The sequence below is a fragment of the Vipera ursinii genome, assembly GCF_947247035.1.
Source record: "Vipera ursinii genome assembly, chromosome: 2".
NCBI lineage: Eukaryota > Metazoa > Chordata > Lepidosauria > Squamata > Viperidae > Vipera > Vipera ursinii.
Genome location: NC_139513.1, coordinates 33,915,206 through 33,934,153, shown reverse-complemented (window position 1 = coordinate 33,934,153; position 18,948 = coordinate 33,915,206). Strand labels below are relative to the sequence as shown.

Below are 18,948 nucleotides of genomic sequence, written 5' to 3'. Positions count from 1 at the left end.
CTGGAAAATACCCAAGCTGGAAGAAGGAGCAATTCACATTTGATTCATGAAACTTCACAGGCTAATTTTCTACTTTGTCAAATGCTTACTTTGAGTGATACATTTTATTTTATTTTTTTGCTTTGTATTTTTCAGTGCTCTGTGACCTGTGGTAAAGGCTACAAGCAAAGACTGGTTTCCTGCAGTGAAATTTATACAGGGAAAGATCACTATGAGTATGGTTATCAGAACACTGTCCATTGTCCAGGCACGCCACCACCAAATGTGCAGTCATGCTATCTAGGCGAGTGCCCTGTTTTGGCATCGTGGAGAGTTGGAAATTGGGGAAGTGTATGTTTCTAAACTTTTGTTTTGTTATTTATTCATGATTTATTTTGCTACATAGCCCAAATGACCTTAAAAAAACAAGATGCCCTATTTCCTCTCTTTCATGGATTACTGTGTGTTACTTCATGACTTAATTATTCTTTATCTTTTGTCTGTTGCGTGGCTGTACAAACTCATGCCCAAGAGCCGTGTGCCACATGCCAAAGACTCCTCTTATTTACTGATTTATTCCTATTTATTGGTTTATTTATATGACTGCCCTTCTCAACATAGTGATTTTGGATTTTGGCTAAAAAGGCATCACAACATAGCATAAAAGCTTTTAGAAAAGGTTATTCAGATATCTGTAACAGAAAAATATAATAGTTAACTATACATAAATAGTATAGTGTGACCAGGGCTTCTAGTAAACTATCTGAAATTAAAATAATTTTATGTATCAAGCTAAGCAGACATCCCTGGCTCAATGTTTGCAGGAAACCCAGATCTTTGAAGCCCTACAAAGGGCTGACAGGGTAGGTTAATCCAATTGTCTGGGGGGAACATTTTTCCATAGGTGCCACGATAAGGAAGGAATGTCTCCTGGTTCCTGCTAGATGGCAGAAGGACCCAGAGTGTGCCTAACCTGCCACATTATATGGAATGAGCGCAAATACTTGTATACAGGCAGTACTGCAAACAACCTGACACTATGACATGTAGGGCTTTTACAGCACTTTGAATTACACCCCAAAGTTTACTCTGAGCCAGCACAGTTTGAAAAGCAGTGTGGCTACATGGGTGAACTGGGTTATGTCCCAAACCGCATGTACTGGGGCACGCCACTGAATGTAGAGATCCATGCAGAGCACATTGCACCAGTCCAACTGGAAAATGAACAAAACATGAGCATAGCCTTTCCGGGCAAGAAGGGCCACAGGTTGTGCACAAAAAGGATTTGAGCAAAACCCCCTCGTGGCCATCTTCTCAGTCGAGAGCTGCAAGTCCAAGAGGACCTGCAAATTGTGTACCATCTCTGTCTGCCACCCTAACCAGAGTCAAGGGTGGAAAATCTCCAGATTCTGGGGGCCCTAAAACCCACAACCACTTGGTCTTGTTAGGGTTAAGACAAAGCCTGAACCTTTCCCATCCAGCCTCCACATACCGGAGCGACCCAGAATAGAAATGTACACCTGAGCCCCACCAGCCTACTAATTATGCCTCACTCTCTGCCAATGGATGATCTCACCTACCTGTTTCATGCAGAGTTGCTACTGAGTTGTACATTTAACATGCTAAAGAGAACACTTATTAAATACAAATGGATTAATTGTATTTAATGAATTTTAGTTCCTGGGTTTGGTCCCATTCACGTCATTTTCATGGCCCCATTTATGTTTTTGGAAAATGGCCTGTGCCAAGTACACCTTCACACCCTTCAAAGGTTGCCTGATTTAATTTTCCCTACCTACAGTGAATGGCCAGAACTTACAGTTTTTATGTGTATAAAAGGGATATCTAAATAATTATATCTAAATGTTGGTGGCTTAGAGAAGCACATGTTTGGTTCATGGCAAAAAAAATAAAGTACAGTGATCAGCCTACCAGTTAACATGAATAGAAAGCAGCAACGAAGGATAGAAAAATTGTTCCAGATTCAGGTCCGACTTCAAAGAGATTCATTTTTCCTTACCTAGGTTACATTCTCACTGCCAATCATTGTTTCTCCTCATGCATAAGGAAAAGCAATACAAATTCTAGGCGGTTGAGTAAATGAAGAAAGAAAGCTAGGCAGGCCAACACTAAACAAGTCAGTGTTGACCGAAGCATGCTCAAACCAAGGTGGTCAGATTGTGTGGTCCTGTGTTGCTAGGAGATATGGAATTTTGCTACTGAAAAACCCAGATTCCACTTACAAGGTCACATACAGATCTCTCTCTCCTTTTAACACCATTCCTACACAACTGAAAATTCTGGTATTTGTTTGGAGTTCAGAAGGCTCTTGCTGTGAACAATTGTTTGTATTGCTTGGATACAGAAATAAAATCCAATCCATTTGAACTTTAGAAAAGAGCCTTTCTGACAGCTCTTCGAATAACTTTCATATTTGTCCGATGGATTCTCACTTGGCTTGATACATTTTACGGTACAAAGCTTGCTGTAGTTGTAGATCTCTGCTAAAAGAGAAATTTAGTCCTTCACAGTAAACAACTGAAATAGTCAGTTAGAGTGAAGTGTTGCTTATATTTCTTTTCAATAGTTATTACTGCCCTAGTTAGAGAAGAGTGGTTTTTAGGGAGTACCGGTCCGCGGCATGCCAGAAACCGGTCCGCACAAACAAGCAAAGCCCCATCCGTGGGATGCAGGCAATATATTAAACCACGCCCCCTCCGGTCCGCAGAATAACCTCTCCACGGAACCGGTCCCTGGTGCTCAAAAGGTTGGGGACCTCTGGTTTAGAGCAAGGAAGTTCCATTAGAGAACATTCAGAAAAATAAAAAATCTGTTTTTGAGGCTGGAAACGCAAAAGCCGCAATGTAAATCTTAAAGCGGTTTAGCCTGATTTTTAAAACACTAACCTTTTGTCTCCAGAATACCTAGGCAAGAGAAGAAAAAATTCTGTTCTTGCCATGTGCAGTCCCGCCCATTTTGCATCTTTGTCTCACCCAATGTTGGGACCCATCTACCCCTTCCACAGTTATAGATAATCCCCTGCCCACCCAAAGGTTATTTAGATGTGTTCTCAAAACCCTCTACGGTGCTCTTAAATGAGGGACAATGTAGTTTCTAATTCGTGCCAAAAATGGGCAGTGTTACCTTGTGCCTCCGTTCAAACTTGTTTACTCAGTAACTGTATATGTATGTATCCATCTGCATTTGTTTGTTGTTCTGAAAATAATTTATCTAAATAACTGCAAACAGCTGGCGCAATCTGCAATTTATCCTGCAGTTTATCCTGCTACTTCTCCTTAATTGTTCCATCCTTGATCTGCACCTTACCAAAGAGTTTTATTGCAGAAAGATCAATGCTATTTTGAACAATTAATTGGTTTTCCTTCAGCATGGCCTTTTTTCAGATGGTATATTACTATATCCAGTCATAAATAGCTGTGATAATATGCCTGCCAGCAAGCAAATCTGTGTATGTGTGCACAGAGAGAGAGAGTTAGTTGTGTGGCAAATTGCTGTTTATAGCACTGGGTAAGAACTGCATACTGTGTGAAAAAGTTTCCTCCCCTGTTTCTTCTACTTTTAAAAATTGTTCTGCTATTTAAGCCTGAATAGGCTTGGAGTTCTCACTGTGCCTAGTTCCTAATATCTTTGTGTTTTTAAAGCGCATCTTAATTTTCGCAGTTGTGCCAAATATGCAACAAAACTTTTGCAGAATTCAGAAGAGTCAAGAGGGTAAAGATGCACAAACGTTTCCTATATTTTATTCACCCTTTTAATTAAGCTTTGGTTTTGCTAGCCACTTACCTTTTCATTCTCTCTTTCTTTCTCCCCATGACTCACTAGGAAGTTACAGGTATTAGGCAAGGTTCTGAATTTGGTTTCCTTCCTTTTCAGTGTTCGGTGACTTGTGGAATTGGGGTGATGCATCGGTCAGTTCAGTGCCTGACAAACAGTGATCAAGCAAGTACCTTCTGCCTTGATGATTTAAAACCCGAGGAAAGGAGGCCATGCCACAACATCCATAATTGTAAGAGTCTTTGGAAATGAGTTTTATTTTTTTCCTTTTAATCCTGTGCTAGTATTGCTACAGATCTAGTTCTCTATCATGTCCCGCACTTTTTCAGTTAAATTAAATTAAGCATTGCTGGCTGGGTAATTCTGGGAGTTGAAGTCCACGCCACTGTCAAGGTTGAGAAACAATACTATTTAGAGCAGGGGTGTCAAACTCAATTTCATTGAGGGCCGCATCAGCATTGTAGTTGCCCTCAGGGGTCCGGGTGGGTGTGGCCAGGGTGGGCGTGGCCTACTGGGTGGGCATGGCTAGAGTGCGTAGGGCCTACTGGGTGGGCGTGGCCAGCTCCACATTGTTCGCATCAAGGGTGCCTATGGGGGCCTGAGCAGGAGTGGGACAGATCTGAGTGTCTCTGGCAGAAGGAGGGTCTCTGGGCCAGGGCCAAGGCAGTGGGGGCCGTTCCCTCACTGTTTCCAGGATGGCTTCACGGGACACATGAAACCACTTCACGGGCCGCATCCGGCCCCCAGACCTTGTGTTTGACATGTCTGATTTAGAGGGATTTTTTTTTAAAAAAAAACAGCTCCCTTCCACACTTAACACAATCTCTCTTAAGAATTTGGGAACTCTGGTTTGAAGAAGTCTCAAGCAATCTGAAGCTTTGGCATTACTTCAGTGGTATGTTGTAAAAAGGCCCTGCAGCATTTCCTAAGCCAGGAAGGCAACAACAGAAATAGCAGGGAATGTTATGGATGCTTGATTTTATGACAACGCATGGGGCTCAGTCCTTGAGAGACCATCATAGGTGCAATCTCGAATGCAAAAGAAGGAAAGAGGAAGGGGAATGAATGTAAGGCACAAATAAAATCTCCTGGCACCTAGATACTTGGGGTGGGAAGTGGGAGGTGTGGGAGTTGTGAAATCCTGCACTGCCACAAAAATGGCGTATTATTTTTATTTTATTTTTTAAATGGGTTTCTTCCAACAAACGAACAGCAGCAATAATAATCTTCAAGTATAATAGTCCAAGAAAACTGTCAAAAGTGATTAACCTTTTCTACCTACCTTTACCTGATTTCTTTTCATACTCTTTATAAGATGATAGACAGGGCTGGTATCACTTCAAATGGAAGAGTAACCAGCGATTAAACATATTAAACCACCCCAGTGATGCCCTCGATGTGATGTCCCGTTGCCTAGAGGCGGTTTGGGTCTGGATTGGGAGGAACAGGCTTCGGCTTAATCCCGACAAGACCGAGTGGTTGTACGTTCCGGCATCTCGGGAAATTCAGTCCATTCCATCTTTAACCATGGGGGGTGAGGTGTTATCCCCCCCCCCGTAGATAGGGCTCGCAACTTGGGTGTCCTCCTGGATTCACAGCTCAGTTTGGAAGACCATGTAGGAGCTGTGACCAGGGGGGCTTTTGCCCAGGTTCTAGACTACTGCGACCCTATCTGGACGGGGATGCCCTGCGTACAGTCACTCGTGCGCTCGTGACCTCTCGTATAGACTACTGCAATGCTCTGTACATGGGGCTGCCCTTGAGGACCACTCGGAGGCTTCAGCTGGTGCAGAATGTGGCCGCACAAGTTGTGATGGGGGTCTCCTGATACTCCCATGTAACACCTCTTCTCTGCGAGCTGCATTGGCTTCCAGTTGCCCTCCGGGTGAGATTCAAAGTGCTGGTGATTACCTATAAAGCCCTAAATGGCATGGGTCCAGATTACTTACTGGAGCACCTGCTGCCAGTGTCATCTTCCCTTCGTCCTGTGCGCTCCCACAGAGAGGGCCTCCTCAGGGTGCCGTCGGTCAGAGAGTGTCAACTTGCGGCCCCCAGGGGGAGAGCATTCTCTGTGGGCGCACCAGCCCTTTGGAATCAATTACTGGTTGAGCTCCGGATGGCTCCCGACCTTCGCTCTTTCCGCCGTGATCTGAAAACCTATTTATTTGAACAGGCCGGCCTGGTTTAAGGGTTTGGGGTATTTTTAATTATTTATAGTTAGGGCTTAATTAATTTAGTTTTATTTTAACTTTTGTATGTAATGCTTTTATTGCCCTGTACACTGCCCTGAGTCCTTCGGGAGAAGGGCGGTATAGAAATTCAATAAATAAATAAATAAATAAATAAATATTCCTTGGATGAATATATGAGCAAAATGCCATAGGTTGCACTGACATTGGAAGTCTGGTGCTGAGTCATCTCAAAAGAAAATCTTATCCCTTACAAATTTTATAACATCACTGCAGGTGTGTGTGTGTGTGTAGGGAGGTTCCCTGCTTCATACACATCTAAGGTCTTCCTCTTCAATTAAATAACTGAAGACATTTCACATATCTTGAAATATTCACAGTAATGTTTCACTGATCAGCTGTTAGAAATGGACACTGCGTTATTTTGACTCTTTCGCTTTTGTTGATTAGAACCTCATCTTACTTTTCCTTATTTTAGGTGAACTACCAACAAACTGCAAAGAAGTAAAAAGGCTCAAAGTCATTACTGAGGATGGTGAATATTTTCTGAACGTTAAAGGAAGACTTTTAAAGGTGTGATTCAAACATCGCCTCTGTTTTTGGAGGGGGAATACAGTTTATAGGACAGGGGGGGAAATAGGTTCAAATGACTAAAGATTCTTCGGCCTGTTATACATTTCTGCTTTCTTGCTGGAAGTATAGGCATTTGTTTTTCAGTGAGTTAGAAGCAATAAATATTACTATGAAGATAACTTTCTATTTGAGTTCTCATTTTGAGAGGGAAAAGATTGTTAGAACAATGTGAAAGGAAAATGAGGACCTGGCCCTTTGAGATTCAATTACATTTACATTGTGCAATTTTTCAGAAATTCATAAGTCTACACACTCTTCTTAATTCTGTCCTTTGTATTCAGCCTCAGTTTTAATTGTTTTATAAAATTACGGCTCCTTTCCTCCCCAGATATATTGTGCTGGCATGGACTCTGATAGCCCTAAAGAATACATCACTTTGGTAAATGGTGATGCGGAAAATTTCTCAGAAGTCTACAGCTACAGGTAAGAACAGGCAGCCATTCTGTATTTTTTATTATGTCTTGCTACCTTGTGTGTGTGTGTGTGTACATTATGTGTGTGTACATTATGTGTGTGTGTGTGTTAGCAAGCCAAAAAAATTTACACAAATATGAGCTGCCACTGCTGTGGCTACTGCCTGTAGATGGCCTTGGGCTAGGCTGAAACAGGAAATAAGATTTGTCCCGTGTCTGGGACTAAACAAGTGTATTCTGAATGCTTAACAAACATTTAACACACACACACACACACACATACACACACACACGCACACACACGCACACACACACACACACACACACACACACACATATATATATATATATATATATATATATATATATATATATATACACACTCACACAGTATATATATACATACACACACACACATACATACACACACACACATATATATATATATGCAGTAAGTAGAAAAGGAGCTTTCTTTTGGTTCAGGTTACATAACCCAACTGAATGTCCATATAATGGAAGCCGAAGAGAGAATTGCCAATGTAGGAAAGATTACACAGCAGCTGGGTTTTCTGCCTTCAGCAAAGTAAGGCTGGACCTGAGTGCTATGCAGATAATAAGTAAGTAACAAAAATGTTTTGTTTCTCATTTTGTTTTTCTTTGTTGGAATTGTTGGAATTACTATTTTGAAAGAGACCAGCTTACATTTCCTGAGTTTTAACTTTTATATTACCATATCTTCTTTTACAGTGTTTAAAAATGACATAATTTTACCTTGCTGCACATTAAACGTAGTTCTCCGTGAATGGTCTTTGCCCTATCTTGCCTCAGCTAAGCTCAAATGTAAAAATTATACCGTAATCATAAGCATTGTCATGGAAATTCTACTTGATGTAATCCCATTTCTCGTTGGGAAATTAGTGTAGGAGATGACCAGGTTGAGCCTGAGGGAGGGAGGGGTCAAAGATGTCATCAGTCATGAGTCCCTTCGAGCCCACGAGAGAGGTAAGCCCAGCCCACCTTGAATTCCTTATCTACCACCAAATTACTTTGAACGTCAGCAGTTCAGACTCTTGCAGAGAGCTTAAGTTTGCAATAAATCCCAACAACCATTTGAAGTGCCTGGCTCTCCTGATTTCCCTGGCGCTTGACATTAGACTCTTACAGTATTGGGATGGTGGTTCTCACCACAATTCCCTTTCAGATGAAGTCGCATCAGAAAGCAGAGAGGGCATACAAGAGCAATCAGATTGCACAATTTAGCAACAATATTGGAGCTGATTTTTGTATTCTAACTGGACGTTGTCTTGAGCTAGAGACAGCTCCTAGTGATAGCTCCTAAAGAGGCATATGAAATAGGCCAGTAAGTTGCAGTTCTTTTATGATCTCTAGGACCACGTCCACATTTTTATGCCAAAGTTTAAAACAAATAGAAGGAGCGACTTGCTGCTATAGAACAATCCCTACAATTTTAGACATATTAGAAAACATAAAGAGTGCATAAACATAAAACATAAAAACCTGTAGTGCATTGTTAAAAAATTGGTGCCTCTGCATATTTTTACAGTGCTTGCAATGGTGAATGTTTTTCACAGAATTATTCCTCATTTTTTAATATCTCACTACACAAGTTTAAACATTGTGCCAAGTTTCTCATTTAGTTATCTGTGTGAAAAATCAGGGAGGGTTGCTGATGAGTCAGAAAATAAATGTATAAAGTTAAGTGTTTTATTTTATTATAAGAGCCAAATGAAACATTTGCATTTTCTTTTTCTTTTCCAACCATTCCCTTCCCCTTTGTCTCTTTGGTTCTTGCCAAATATTTTTTCACAGCTACCGATTTACAGTTTGCACAGACACTTGATGGGAGACCTGTTCCTTTTGCCACTGCTGGGGATTGCTACAGTGCAGCCAAGTGCCCACAGGTATCCCTCTAGCCCTTGAATCTCAAGTTACATTCCAGCATTTTGTCATTTATTCCCAATCAAATTAATCACACGCCAACCATTGCCTTATTCCATCATTCCTTGTCTAACATCTCCTTTCTTAAATATTGTACATTCTGGGAGGGGGGTTGTTTTTTGTTTTTAAATGTACCGGTAAAAGGGTTTGTACGTTTGAATTGAGGGTTTCTTGTGACAATCCAAATATAGTGGTGATCGAATGTTCTTTAATGTTTTTCTTGTATTTAATGTATTATTGCATTTAAGCCAGTTTTCTTTGCAAGTAATCTACTGTTTAATCCAAAAGAATTCTTAAAGAGACTCATAAAGTAAATGAGAACTAATTCTTAAAACTGTATAAATCATCAGATTAAAACGCATATCAATAACTAATTTTTAATTTTGCTTGTTTTTTTAAAACAATGTATAAGTGGTGCTACAAATTTATGTGTATCTGAAGAATCTCAAACGGACGGACTGGGGGGGGAGGGAACGGGACAGATTAAGAGAAATCTCTGCTTCCCATCATGTATGAGGACTAAAGACAAGGCCCTGTTGAATATCTGAGAAATGAATGGTTTCATATGAGAACAAGTTATCCTTGAGATGTAAAAGCTATTCTAGATGGATTTATGTCATAAAGGTGATATATAAATTTTAAGTGGTGAGCTCCCGTTACTTGCCCCAGCTCTTGCCAACCCACCAGTTTGAATGCGTGCAAATTCAAGTAGATAAAAAGCTACCACTTCAGTGGGAAGGTATCAGCGTTCCATGCACCTTGGCGTTGTCATACTGGCTACATGACCCTAGTAATGTCTTCAGACAACACTGGCTCCCTTGGCTTAGAAACAGAGATGAGCACCGCCCTCTAGAGTTGGACTCGACTGACAGGGGAAACCTTTAACAGCATTGCATAAAATGACAGTAAAAATAAAATACATGGAGTTCTGTTTTAGCCAACACAAACACCAGTGATTCGTGCAGAAAAAATAAATAAATATTTGTTCCATGGAAATTAAGTAGGGGAGAAAAGACGCCTCTTCCACTTTCAATTGATCAGGAAGGAAAGTGTTATGATATGGATTTTAAATTATAAAACTAAACTCAGAACCTGTTCTGAGTTAGGCCATTTGCCTGGTTGACTTCTTGGTTGATTGTCATGATCTAGCCAGACTAAGACTCCTTTAGCATTTGTATGCCAGAACATAGAGGAGCCTTAGTTTGGCCACAGAAAATCATGACAGGTGAACCAGGCAAATGTCCTATCTAGATATAAGAGCAAGAAAATATAGCTGTCCAAATGTAGGAAACTATTCTCTCTCTCTCTCCTTCTCCTTCTCCCTCTCCCTCTCTCTCTCTCTCTCTCTCTCTCTCCCTCCCTCCCTCCCTCCCTCTCTCTCTCTCTCTCTCTCCCTCCCTCCCTCCCTCTCTCTCTCTCCCTCTCCCTCTCTCCCTCTCTCTCCCTCCCTCCCTCCCTCCCTCCCTCTCTCTCTCTCTCTCTCTCTCTCTCTCTCTCTCTCTCTCTCTCTCTCTCTCTCTCTCTCTCTCTCTCTCGTCTTCTCAGAAGAGTTAAAGAACAACAGAGTTAAAGATCACTTGAAGGACAAGAATGCCCTCAACTGGCAGGCCAACAGCAAAACAGCCTTGTTCTCAAACTGCTACAAATGAGAATAAATGCTTAATCTCATTCCTGCTGTGATTTGTACAGTATGTGCTAATCGTTGCAAGGGCTTGGAACAATTGAAAACAGTGCCAGGGAAATCTTGTTAGAATAATGACTCTGTGGTCTGTTGTTACACAGGGGATCCAAAGCATTAGAAAACGGCATCGCTCACAAATAGATTTTCTTTCTTTTTCTTTCCTTTGTCTTTGTTTTTAAAGGAGCCTGCATTATGGGTATTTAGTCATCATTTCAGAAAGCTAGTACAATCTCATATATGTTCTTTCTTGTTTTTTTGAAAGGGCCGTTTTAGCATCAACCTCTCTGGAACTGGCCTGTCAGTAATGCAGTCCTCAAAGTGGCTTTCACAAGGAAATTATGCTGTTTCTGAAATTACAAGATCTCCTGTAAGCAAAACTTACTTTGAATTAATGTGTTGCATATGTTAACTTGTTGCTCCTTCTTATAAATAGTAAAAAGTGTGTGTGTAAGAGTAGCCTCTTGAAATCAAAACTAAAGCCCAAGAATTGCAAAGCATGGTATGTAATTGGTGTATTTAAAACCATAGATTGGAGTAAATTCAACTTGATCTGTATTATTGCAATTAATTAGTGGATCTGCTTAACCGTGAAAGTAAAAAGAATGAGCTTCATGATTGCACACACTTCTTTAATTAATTGTCTTGAGTCCTCCACAATAGGCAGCTCAGTGCTTGTTCTAACAATGCTATGAAAGTCAAGGAAAAGGACAAATTCTTTCCTAGGCTCTGTAGTGCCTAAGTACCCTCCAGATATATAATGCCCTAGGCTGCTCCGTTTTTGTGTGACTTATTTATATGTCTAATAATTGTGTAGTAATTTCCTGAAGGTACCTGAGTATAACGTACAGTAACAATAAATAAGCATAAATAACTCAAACCGGCTAACATACCTAGTAACCCTTCTTCCTCCTCCCTATTTTCCCCGCAACAACAACAACCCTGGGAGGTGAGTTGGGCTAAGAGAGAATGACTGGCCCAAAGTCACACAGCTGGCTTTTCATGCCAAAATCGGGACTAGAACTCAACATCTCCTCCTCACCACTAGACCATATAGTCTGTATTCTACACATGGCCGAGTCCAGCAGGTCAGCAAAGGCATTCAGGCAGAACAGAAACAAGTGCAATCCCTTTCAGGTTTCTTCATGACACCCCCCCCCCTTCCTTCCCCATTGCTGAAACCCGTAGTTTGAGAATCTACACAAATTTCAATCTTGCAGTGATCGACAATTTGCCACAATAAGCAGGACAATTCCTGTGGAAGAACAGTTGGCATTCTTGGGCTACTTGCAGTGGTGGGGATTCAGCCGGTTCGTACCACTTCGCCAAGAAGCGGTAGCTAATTTTTTGTTGCCCAGACCCAGAATGGACGTCCAGAAATGGCATACACACAGAGAACCGGTTGTTCACATATTTGAATCCCACCGGTGGCTACTCGCAAATAAAGGGAACAAAGGCATGTGGAAAATAAAAGGCATTATGTCTGTCTCAAAAGGCACAGTGCAAAGGGGAATTTTCACTAGTTACTCTGAAGAAATCGATCTCCAGCAGGAACTCCAAAAGGGGGTCCCAAATGACCAACTGAAAGCAGAGACTCAAGACAATCAATATTGGCTCCTCTCCCTGCTTCAGAGCTGTCAGGCACAGCTCTTGAGGTTTCAGTGTCAGAATAAGTGCGCAAGAAATTGGGATCAGTATCAGAGATCAAGAGTAGCAAGCAAAGTTTTGTAGACTACGTTTGAACATGTAGGACTGGAAAGTCTCATGTATTATTTGTTTCACCTTTTATATTTGTTGTCTCTTTTTGAGGGAAATTCTGTTGTTGTTTTTTTAAAAAAATATCCAAAGGCGTTTGAAGCTGAAATAAAGAAAACAGAACAAAACCAGAACGCTACGTTTGTATAATTTCATTTTAAAAACATAATATTTTACAGAGTTGGGGGATGACCTCTTTGTTTTATGATAATTTTTTTTATTTTATTATCAGTTCCTTCATTTCCTCATATGTTCTTTTTAACCTAAATACATTTTCTTTTTATAACCCTCTGTATTTTTACTCAGAAATATATTCTCTTTGCCTAATGTAAGTGGGGTTAAGGTTGTTAATACATTTTCTTTCTATAAATTGCTCAAAGTGGATTTGGGATATGAAGAATTGCATTTACTCCTTTCTGTTGTATTTTATTTATCATTTTATCTATAGGATGGTACCAAAGTAATAGGAAAATGTGGTGGTTACTGTGGAAAATGTACTCCATCATCTGGAACTGGCCTCGATGTTCAAGTGTTATAGCAATGGTAAGTTGTAATTTCTCCATATTTCTGTGTTATATTTACACATATTTAAACGTTTATGGGCTTAATTGTGCATCTGGTCAGTGATATTTATTTATTTAATCAACTAGGTCAGGGGTGTCAAACTCAATTTCATTCAGGGCCACATCAGCATTGTGGTTGCCCTCGGGGGGCGGGGTGTGTGTGGCTAGGATGGGTGTGGCCTACTGGGTGGGTGTGGCTAGGATGGGCGTGGCCTACATCACTTGCTTCAGGGGTTCCTGGGTAGGACTGGGGCAGATCTGAGGGTCTCCGGCAGAGGAGGATGGGACCGGGGCGAGTGCTGGGACATGGTCCTTCCCTCCCTTCCATCCTCTGTTCTTTCCTTCCTCCCTCTATTCCTTCCTTCCTCTGTTCCTTCCTTCTTCCCTCCCACTGTCCATTCCTTCCTCCCTGTTCCTTCCTTCCTCCCTCCCTTTTTCCCTCCCTCCCTCCTACTCTCCCTTCCTTCGCCTTCTCATCTCTTTCCTTCCCCCGCACTCAGGAAGGGGTGATGGGAGGGGGAGGGATTGCCAGCACTAATATGCTGCTGCTGGCCATTCCTATACTATGTGGGTGGGTGGGGACGGTCCTGTTGAAAGGGATGCCTCGTGGCTGCAAGGCTGGAGGTGCTGGTGGGAGGGGGGGGTGCTGATCTACAACCTGGTTGCGTCCATCAAAGCCAGGACACATTCAGCCTAAGATCCACTGGAAACAGCAAGGAGCTGCCCCGCCACCTCTGTCCTGGCCCCCGGGTGTGCACACAGGAGACAGCCAGTGCCGGCATCCTGGCTGAAGTCAGCCTGCAGGGCAAGACAGCCAGCAGGGATGCTGGACTCTACTTGTGTGCACACCCAGGGGGTGGGGTGGGACTGCCCCGTGGATTTAAGGCTGAGTGTATTCTGGCTTTGATGGATGCAATCAAGTTGTAGATCAGCGCCAACCTCCCCCCCCCACCAGCACCTCCACCCTCACAGCCACAAGGCATCGCTTTCATTGGCACAGAACCCCCTCCCCACACAGGATAGCAAGACCAGCAGCAACATGGCAGTGCTGGCAATCTCTCCCCTTCCCATCACCCCTTCCTGAGCATTGAGGAAGGAAAGATGAGAAGGAAGGAAGGAAGGAAGTGTAGCAGAGAGAGTAATTGTGGGGGGGATCGGCACTGCCTGGGAAGCTTTGCCAGAGCTCTGGGGATTCAGCAGAGTGGTCAGGAGCTCCAGAGGCCTCCGTGGAGGCTCGGGGTGGGGCGGGGCTCTTGGGGAGGGATTTTTAAAGGGGAAGATTGACTGGGGGAAGAAGATTTTAGTTTCTCTTTTCCAGAGAGACACGCCAGGAGGGAGAGCGAGGTAGGAAGTTTATTCTCTGGAGAGAGAATAAAAAACCTTTTTGCCTTCCTACCTTGTTCTCCCTTCTTCTGGCTGGTCTCTCTGGAAAAGAGAAACTAAAATCTTCTTCCCCCAGTCAATCTCCTCTTCCCCTTTAAAAATCCCTCCCCAAGAGTCCTGCCCCACCCCCAGCCTCCGCAGAGGCCTCTGGAGCTCCCGACTGCAGAAACAACAGAGCTCTGGCAAAGCCTCCCAGCCAGCGCCAATCCCCCCCCAATTCCCCTCTCTGCTACACTTCCTTCCTTCTCTCCTTCTCATCTCTTTCCTTCCTCCATGCTGAGGAAGGGGTGATGGGAAGGGGAGAGATTGCCAGTGCTACCATGTTGCTGCCGGTCTTGTTATCCCGCATGGGGGGTCTGTCCCAGTGAAAGGAAAGCCGCAAGACTGGAAGTGCTGGTGGGGGTGGGGGTTGGCACTGATCTACAACCTGGTTGCGTCCATCAAAGTCAGAACGCACTCAGCCTAAGATCCACTGGAAACAGCAAGGAGCTGCCTTGCCACCTCTGCCCCGCCCCGAGTGTGCGCACAGCAGACGGCCAGCGCCAGCGTCCTGGGTGAAGTCAGCATGCATGACAAGACAGCCAGCAGGGACACTGGACTCTGCTTGCGCTCGCACGCGGGGAGGCGGGGCTGCCCGTGGATTTAACGCTGAGCGCATTCTGGCTTTCATGGATGCAATCAGGTTGTAGATCAGCATCTGGTCAGCCTGGGCCAGGCCGAGGTGCAGCGGGCCAGTCCTTCGCTCTTTTCAGAGCAGGTCCCCGGGCCAGATGGAACCACATGTCGGGCCGCATCCGGCCCGCGGGCCTTGTGTTTGACATGTCTGAACTAGGTCTATATTTATTTCCAGTTAGGTTCATTTGGCTGAACTGTAATTCCACCAGGCAAGCTTTGCCTTGTAATCTTTCAGCCCCCAAATTATGGTACGTTGAGTCATCAAATACTGTTCACTGATGCATTTGAGTATAATGACATCACTTCAGGCCCAATACCATACTTGGATTTAGCCCTAAAATAGCCCTTTTTCCTTTCCTTTCATCAAACTGACGAAAGCGGTGTTGTGAGACAAACTTCACTTAAAAAAAGGAATAGGGTTTGCTTCGTGACAGTACAATGCTGCTATCATCAGATGTTCAGTTTCATACTGGCTGTCTTCAGAGTTTGGAATTCCATCAAACAGTGTAAGGAATAGCAATGTCATCTCTTTTCCCTTGGGCGGGGCCATTCTTAATCATTTGTCAACTGATTAAGTTTAAATTTTTGTTGTTTTGTTTTTCTTGAATATTCAGATGTCATCACAACACAAGCAACATTGCTTACTACTATAATATTTCATTAAAAAAAAGATTCTGAATAATCATATATCCACTTAAACCTATTCCAGGCTGATATTTCTGAATTGCTATTCATTCATTCACTCACTCATTCGTTCATTCGCTTTCTTTTAAGATGAGCACTCAAGGCATCTAATCAACTCCATACAAAAATAGTGGTTTGTTGATTCTTTGTTTGCTTTAAGAAAAGTATACCAGGTTTTTTGGTTTTTTTAAGGCTGACTTTTTGTATGTCAGCCATGCCTAGGACACTTGACCCTTTGGGAAGTGATTCTCACAAACTTGGTGGTTCCAAAAACATTGAGGAATTGCTGAGTCTGCGTGTGTTGAATCTATGCATAATTCAATTATCTTCATATAAAGCCTATGTGGAATGACATAAAGATAATTTAGTGGTATAAGGACCTTGTGCTGGAAGCTGTTACACTGATGTTAAAAAAAAGGTGTATTAAAATATGCAGTGTAGAGTTATGGTGCTTCTGCGCATATGAGTTTGTCCCCATAAAAGATCATATACACACAAACACCTCAGTTGTCTAAAAAATAGAAATGAGATCTCTTTATCTTTTTTTTTAATTTCCAGGATTTCTTAAAGCCGGGAGCTTAAGCAAGATGGATGAAGGACAATTAAGCAATACCTCTGCCTTCCATTTTTTATTTCTCTCTGTGTGTGTATGTATGTGTGTGTGTATGTGTGTGTGTGTGTGTGTGTGTGAGAGAGAGAGAGAGAGAGAAATGTATGTAATGTGCCTTTTTTAAAAGTATGAATGTGTATGTGTATGTGTATGTGTGTGTGTACAGTATATTCTTGAAGTTCTAATGTATTATATTTATGTCCGGAATTATTTATTTTGATTTAATATTTTTGTATGTAAAATTTTATATTAAAGCTGCTTATCCTGTGTTCTTTTTAAAAAAAATTAAACTTTGCAGTCACACCACTGCATTTTTACATATTCTACATCATATGTAGCATTTTGACAAAAGTGATATGTTTATTGTCACTGTATTCAGTTGTTTACCTTCATTCAATAATTTCTCTTCTTGTTACAGGCTGCACTGATATTTGTAAGGTGCTAACTGGTTACCATTAAGGTATTTTTGGCATTTTAAAACCAACTGTTCCTTATGAGGAAAATAATTATTGTTATTAAATTTATATAGTAATCAATACTTTGCAGGAAATTGGTGAACATGCATGATAGTATTTTCGCTTTATCAATAATTGTATCTTACATATTTTAATGGCAGGTATTATCCATTGACTAATGCTATAAAAGTCACTGGTTTGGTGCTAATATGATAATATTTATTAATAACCTGTAGGCTTTAAAAGCTAATTCTTTGCCATGTCTTGTGGCAATGGAGAATGAGTAATTAAATTTGTATAAAATGAAAAATGGTTCAAATATTAGTTTAAGGCAGACAAAGTTTTTACCTATATTGGATGAAGGCGTAATATTATTTAAAAATTTATGAGTGGTTCCTTCTTCAAAGAAATTATTTTCAGTGATAGGACTTGTGTATGCTATCATACTGGCAAGCAGCAGTTACTATCAATCTGGATCAGTGGTCTTCAAAATCGCAAATTAAAATATGGAAACTAAATAAATACAGAGGAAAAAATTATCTAAAAATTAGACATTTGATTTTTTTCTCCCTAAAATTTCATACTATCAGGAAAACATGTTTTTAAACATGGTTTTAAAGAGAGATTTCCAAATGTGGGATCTAGACATATTTGAACCCCAGCTCCAAGAATTTTGCCAAAGAAGAATATACTTATTTTTCAATCAAACAGAATGGAACACAAAAATATTTTGCATCAATTAGTCCCATACTTCAGCAGTAGCACAAAACAATCCCTCTTCTATTAAGAAAATTATTCAGACAAAATTGCAGAATCATTAATAAAAAAGGAAAAAATAATGTACATTAATCCACATCTACATTGTTGAAATTTTGGAATTGCTATACATGCTGTATCACAGCATATATTCCTATCAGGAATTAGGTGAATCTGCTATACATACTGCATTCTTATTTTTTTAAAAACAAATACATCTGGATCAGATCACAATTGCTATATTTAAAGCATTTCTACTTTAGAGCGATGCAGGGCAGTGTCATTTTTGTGTGTAAAGTTATTACAGTTGCTCCAACAATAATTCATAAAAATCAGAATATTCATTTTCTGTTATTAAGAAGTCAGTAATTCCAGAAGCCTGTTTTTTCTGCCAAATACAGTATACCACATGAAGAAGAAATGTTATGCCTAATTTCCCTATTCATTTTTTTTCAAAATAACTTTTATCTGCAAGATTGATAAGCAAGCACACCTTATTTTATTAATTTTAGCTATTTTAATTATAGCATAATAAGATTTCAGAAATTAATAGTTATCTACTCTTGGAGCAAAGCTATTTCTCTTGTGTCAAACTGGATACCCCTAATAGCAGTAACACCTTAAAAATCAGTAAGTAATAAAGTTGGTTACCTTTTCCAACATAAGCAGCTCAAAAAATAAAATTACACCACCATGTTCACTGTGCATTTGAAAATCACCTCATGTAGATGAGCTATTGTTTTATTTTTTAAAAAAAAATAACAGCCATTTGCTTATTAACTACTGGGCAGATTTAGAAAAATTAAATGGTTCTACCATAAATCTCCCTGAGATATCTGCCCCTTCGCAATAATTTCTGTTGAACTCATTCTCTGAGGTCCAAAGAGTTGGTCACTGAAATCTAATTCAAAATAAACACATTGTATCAATATCAAAAGAACTGATTAAAATAACATTGCATATCCAAATATTAAATGCACTTTTGCTCTGTATTGGTGTGGCAGGTTAAATAGCTTGTGACCAGTTTGAGAATACAAAGTACGAACGAGGTTTTCCACAAAGAGTTATATATCTCCAGGTATTTACATCTCATTATTTACCTAACTTGCTAGATCACAATTATTATTTTGACTGAACAGGTAACATGATCTTCTTTACAAATATGCCCAGATGTTAGGAAACTCCCAGCCAGGCAGAGAGGAGAGGTCAAGCTTAGAACTAGCCTTGAGTCCTTGCTCAGCCGCAAACACTTCTTCCAAGTTCATGGAACCTTATCTATTGGTTCCCAAGTGAAGGCAAGCAGTCTGAGGAGATTCTTGTATTATAGGTAGAATGCAATAAAATAGCTGAGCTCTTCATGAGTGGATCTGTTTGCTTCCGGCCGACACCAGACCACAAACTACCCATCTTTTATACATTTA

The 18,948-nt window shown here is 41.0% G+C and overlaps 1 protein-coding gene across 1 annotated transcript in view; it reads left to right on the top strand.

Moving 5' to 3' along the window:
* ADAMTS9 (ADAM metallopeptidase with thrombospondin type 1 motif 9) overlaps positions 1-16,637 on the top strand; it is a 160,444-nt gene extending 143,807 nt beyond the window's left edge. Inside the window, exons 32-40 of the mRNA XM_083355935.1 lie at positions 136-330; positions 3,874-4,006; positions 6,442-6,536; positions 6,925-7,019; positions 7,493-7,626; positions 8,840-8,931; positions 10,912-11,016; positions 12,850-12,944; positions 16,265-16,637. Of these exons, the coding sequence (XP_083212061.1) occupies positions 136-330; positions 3,874-4,006; positions 6,442-6,536; positions 6,925-7,019; positions 7,493-7,626; positions 8,840-8,931; positions 10,912-11,016; positions 12,850-12,939 (939 nt within the window). The 3' untranslated portion in view covers positions 12,940-12,944; positions 16,265-16,637. The remainder of the gene's footprint in view (positions 1-135; positions 331-3,873; positions 4,007-6,441; positions 6,537-6,924; positions 7,020-7,492; positions 7,627-8,839; positions 8,932-10,911; positions 11,017-12,849; positions 12,945-16,264) is intronic.
* Positions 16,638-18,948: the final 2,311 nt, after the last annotated feature.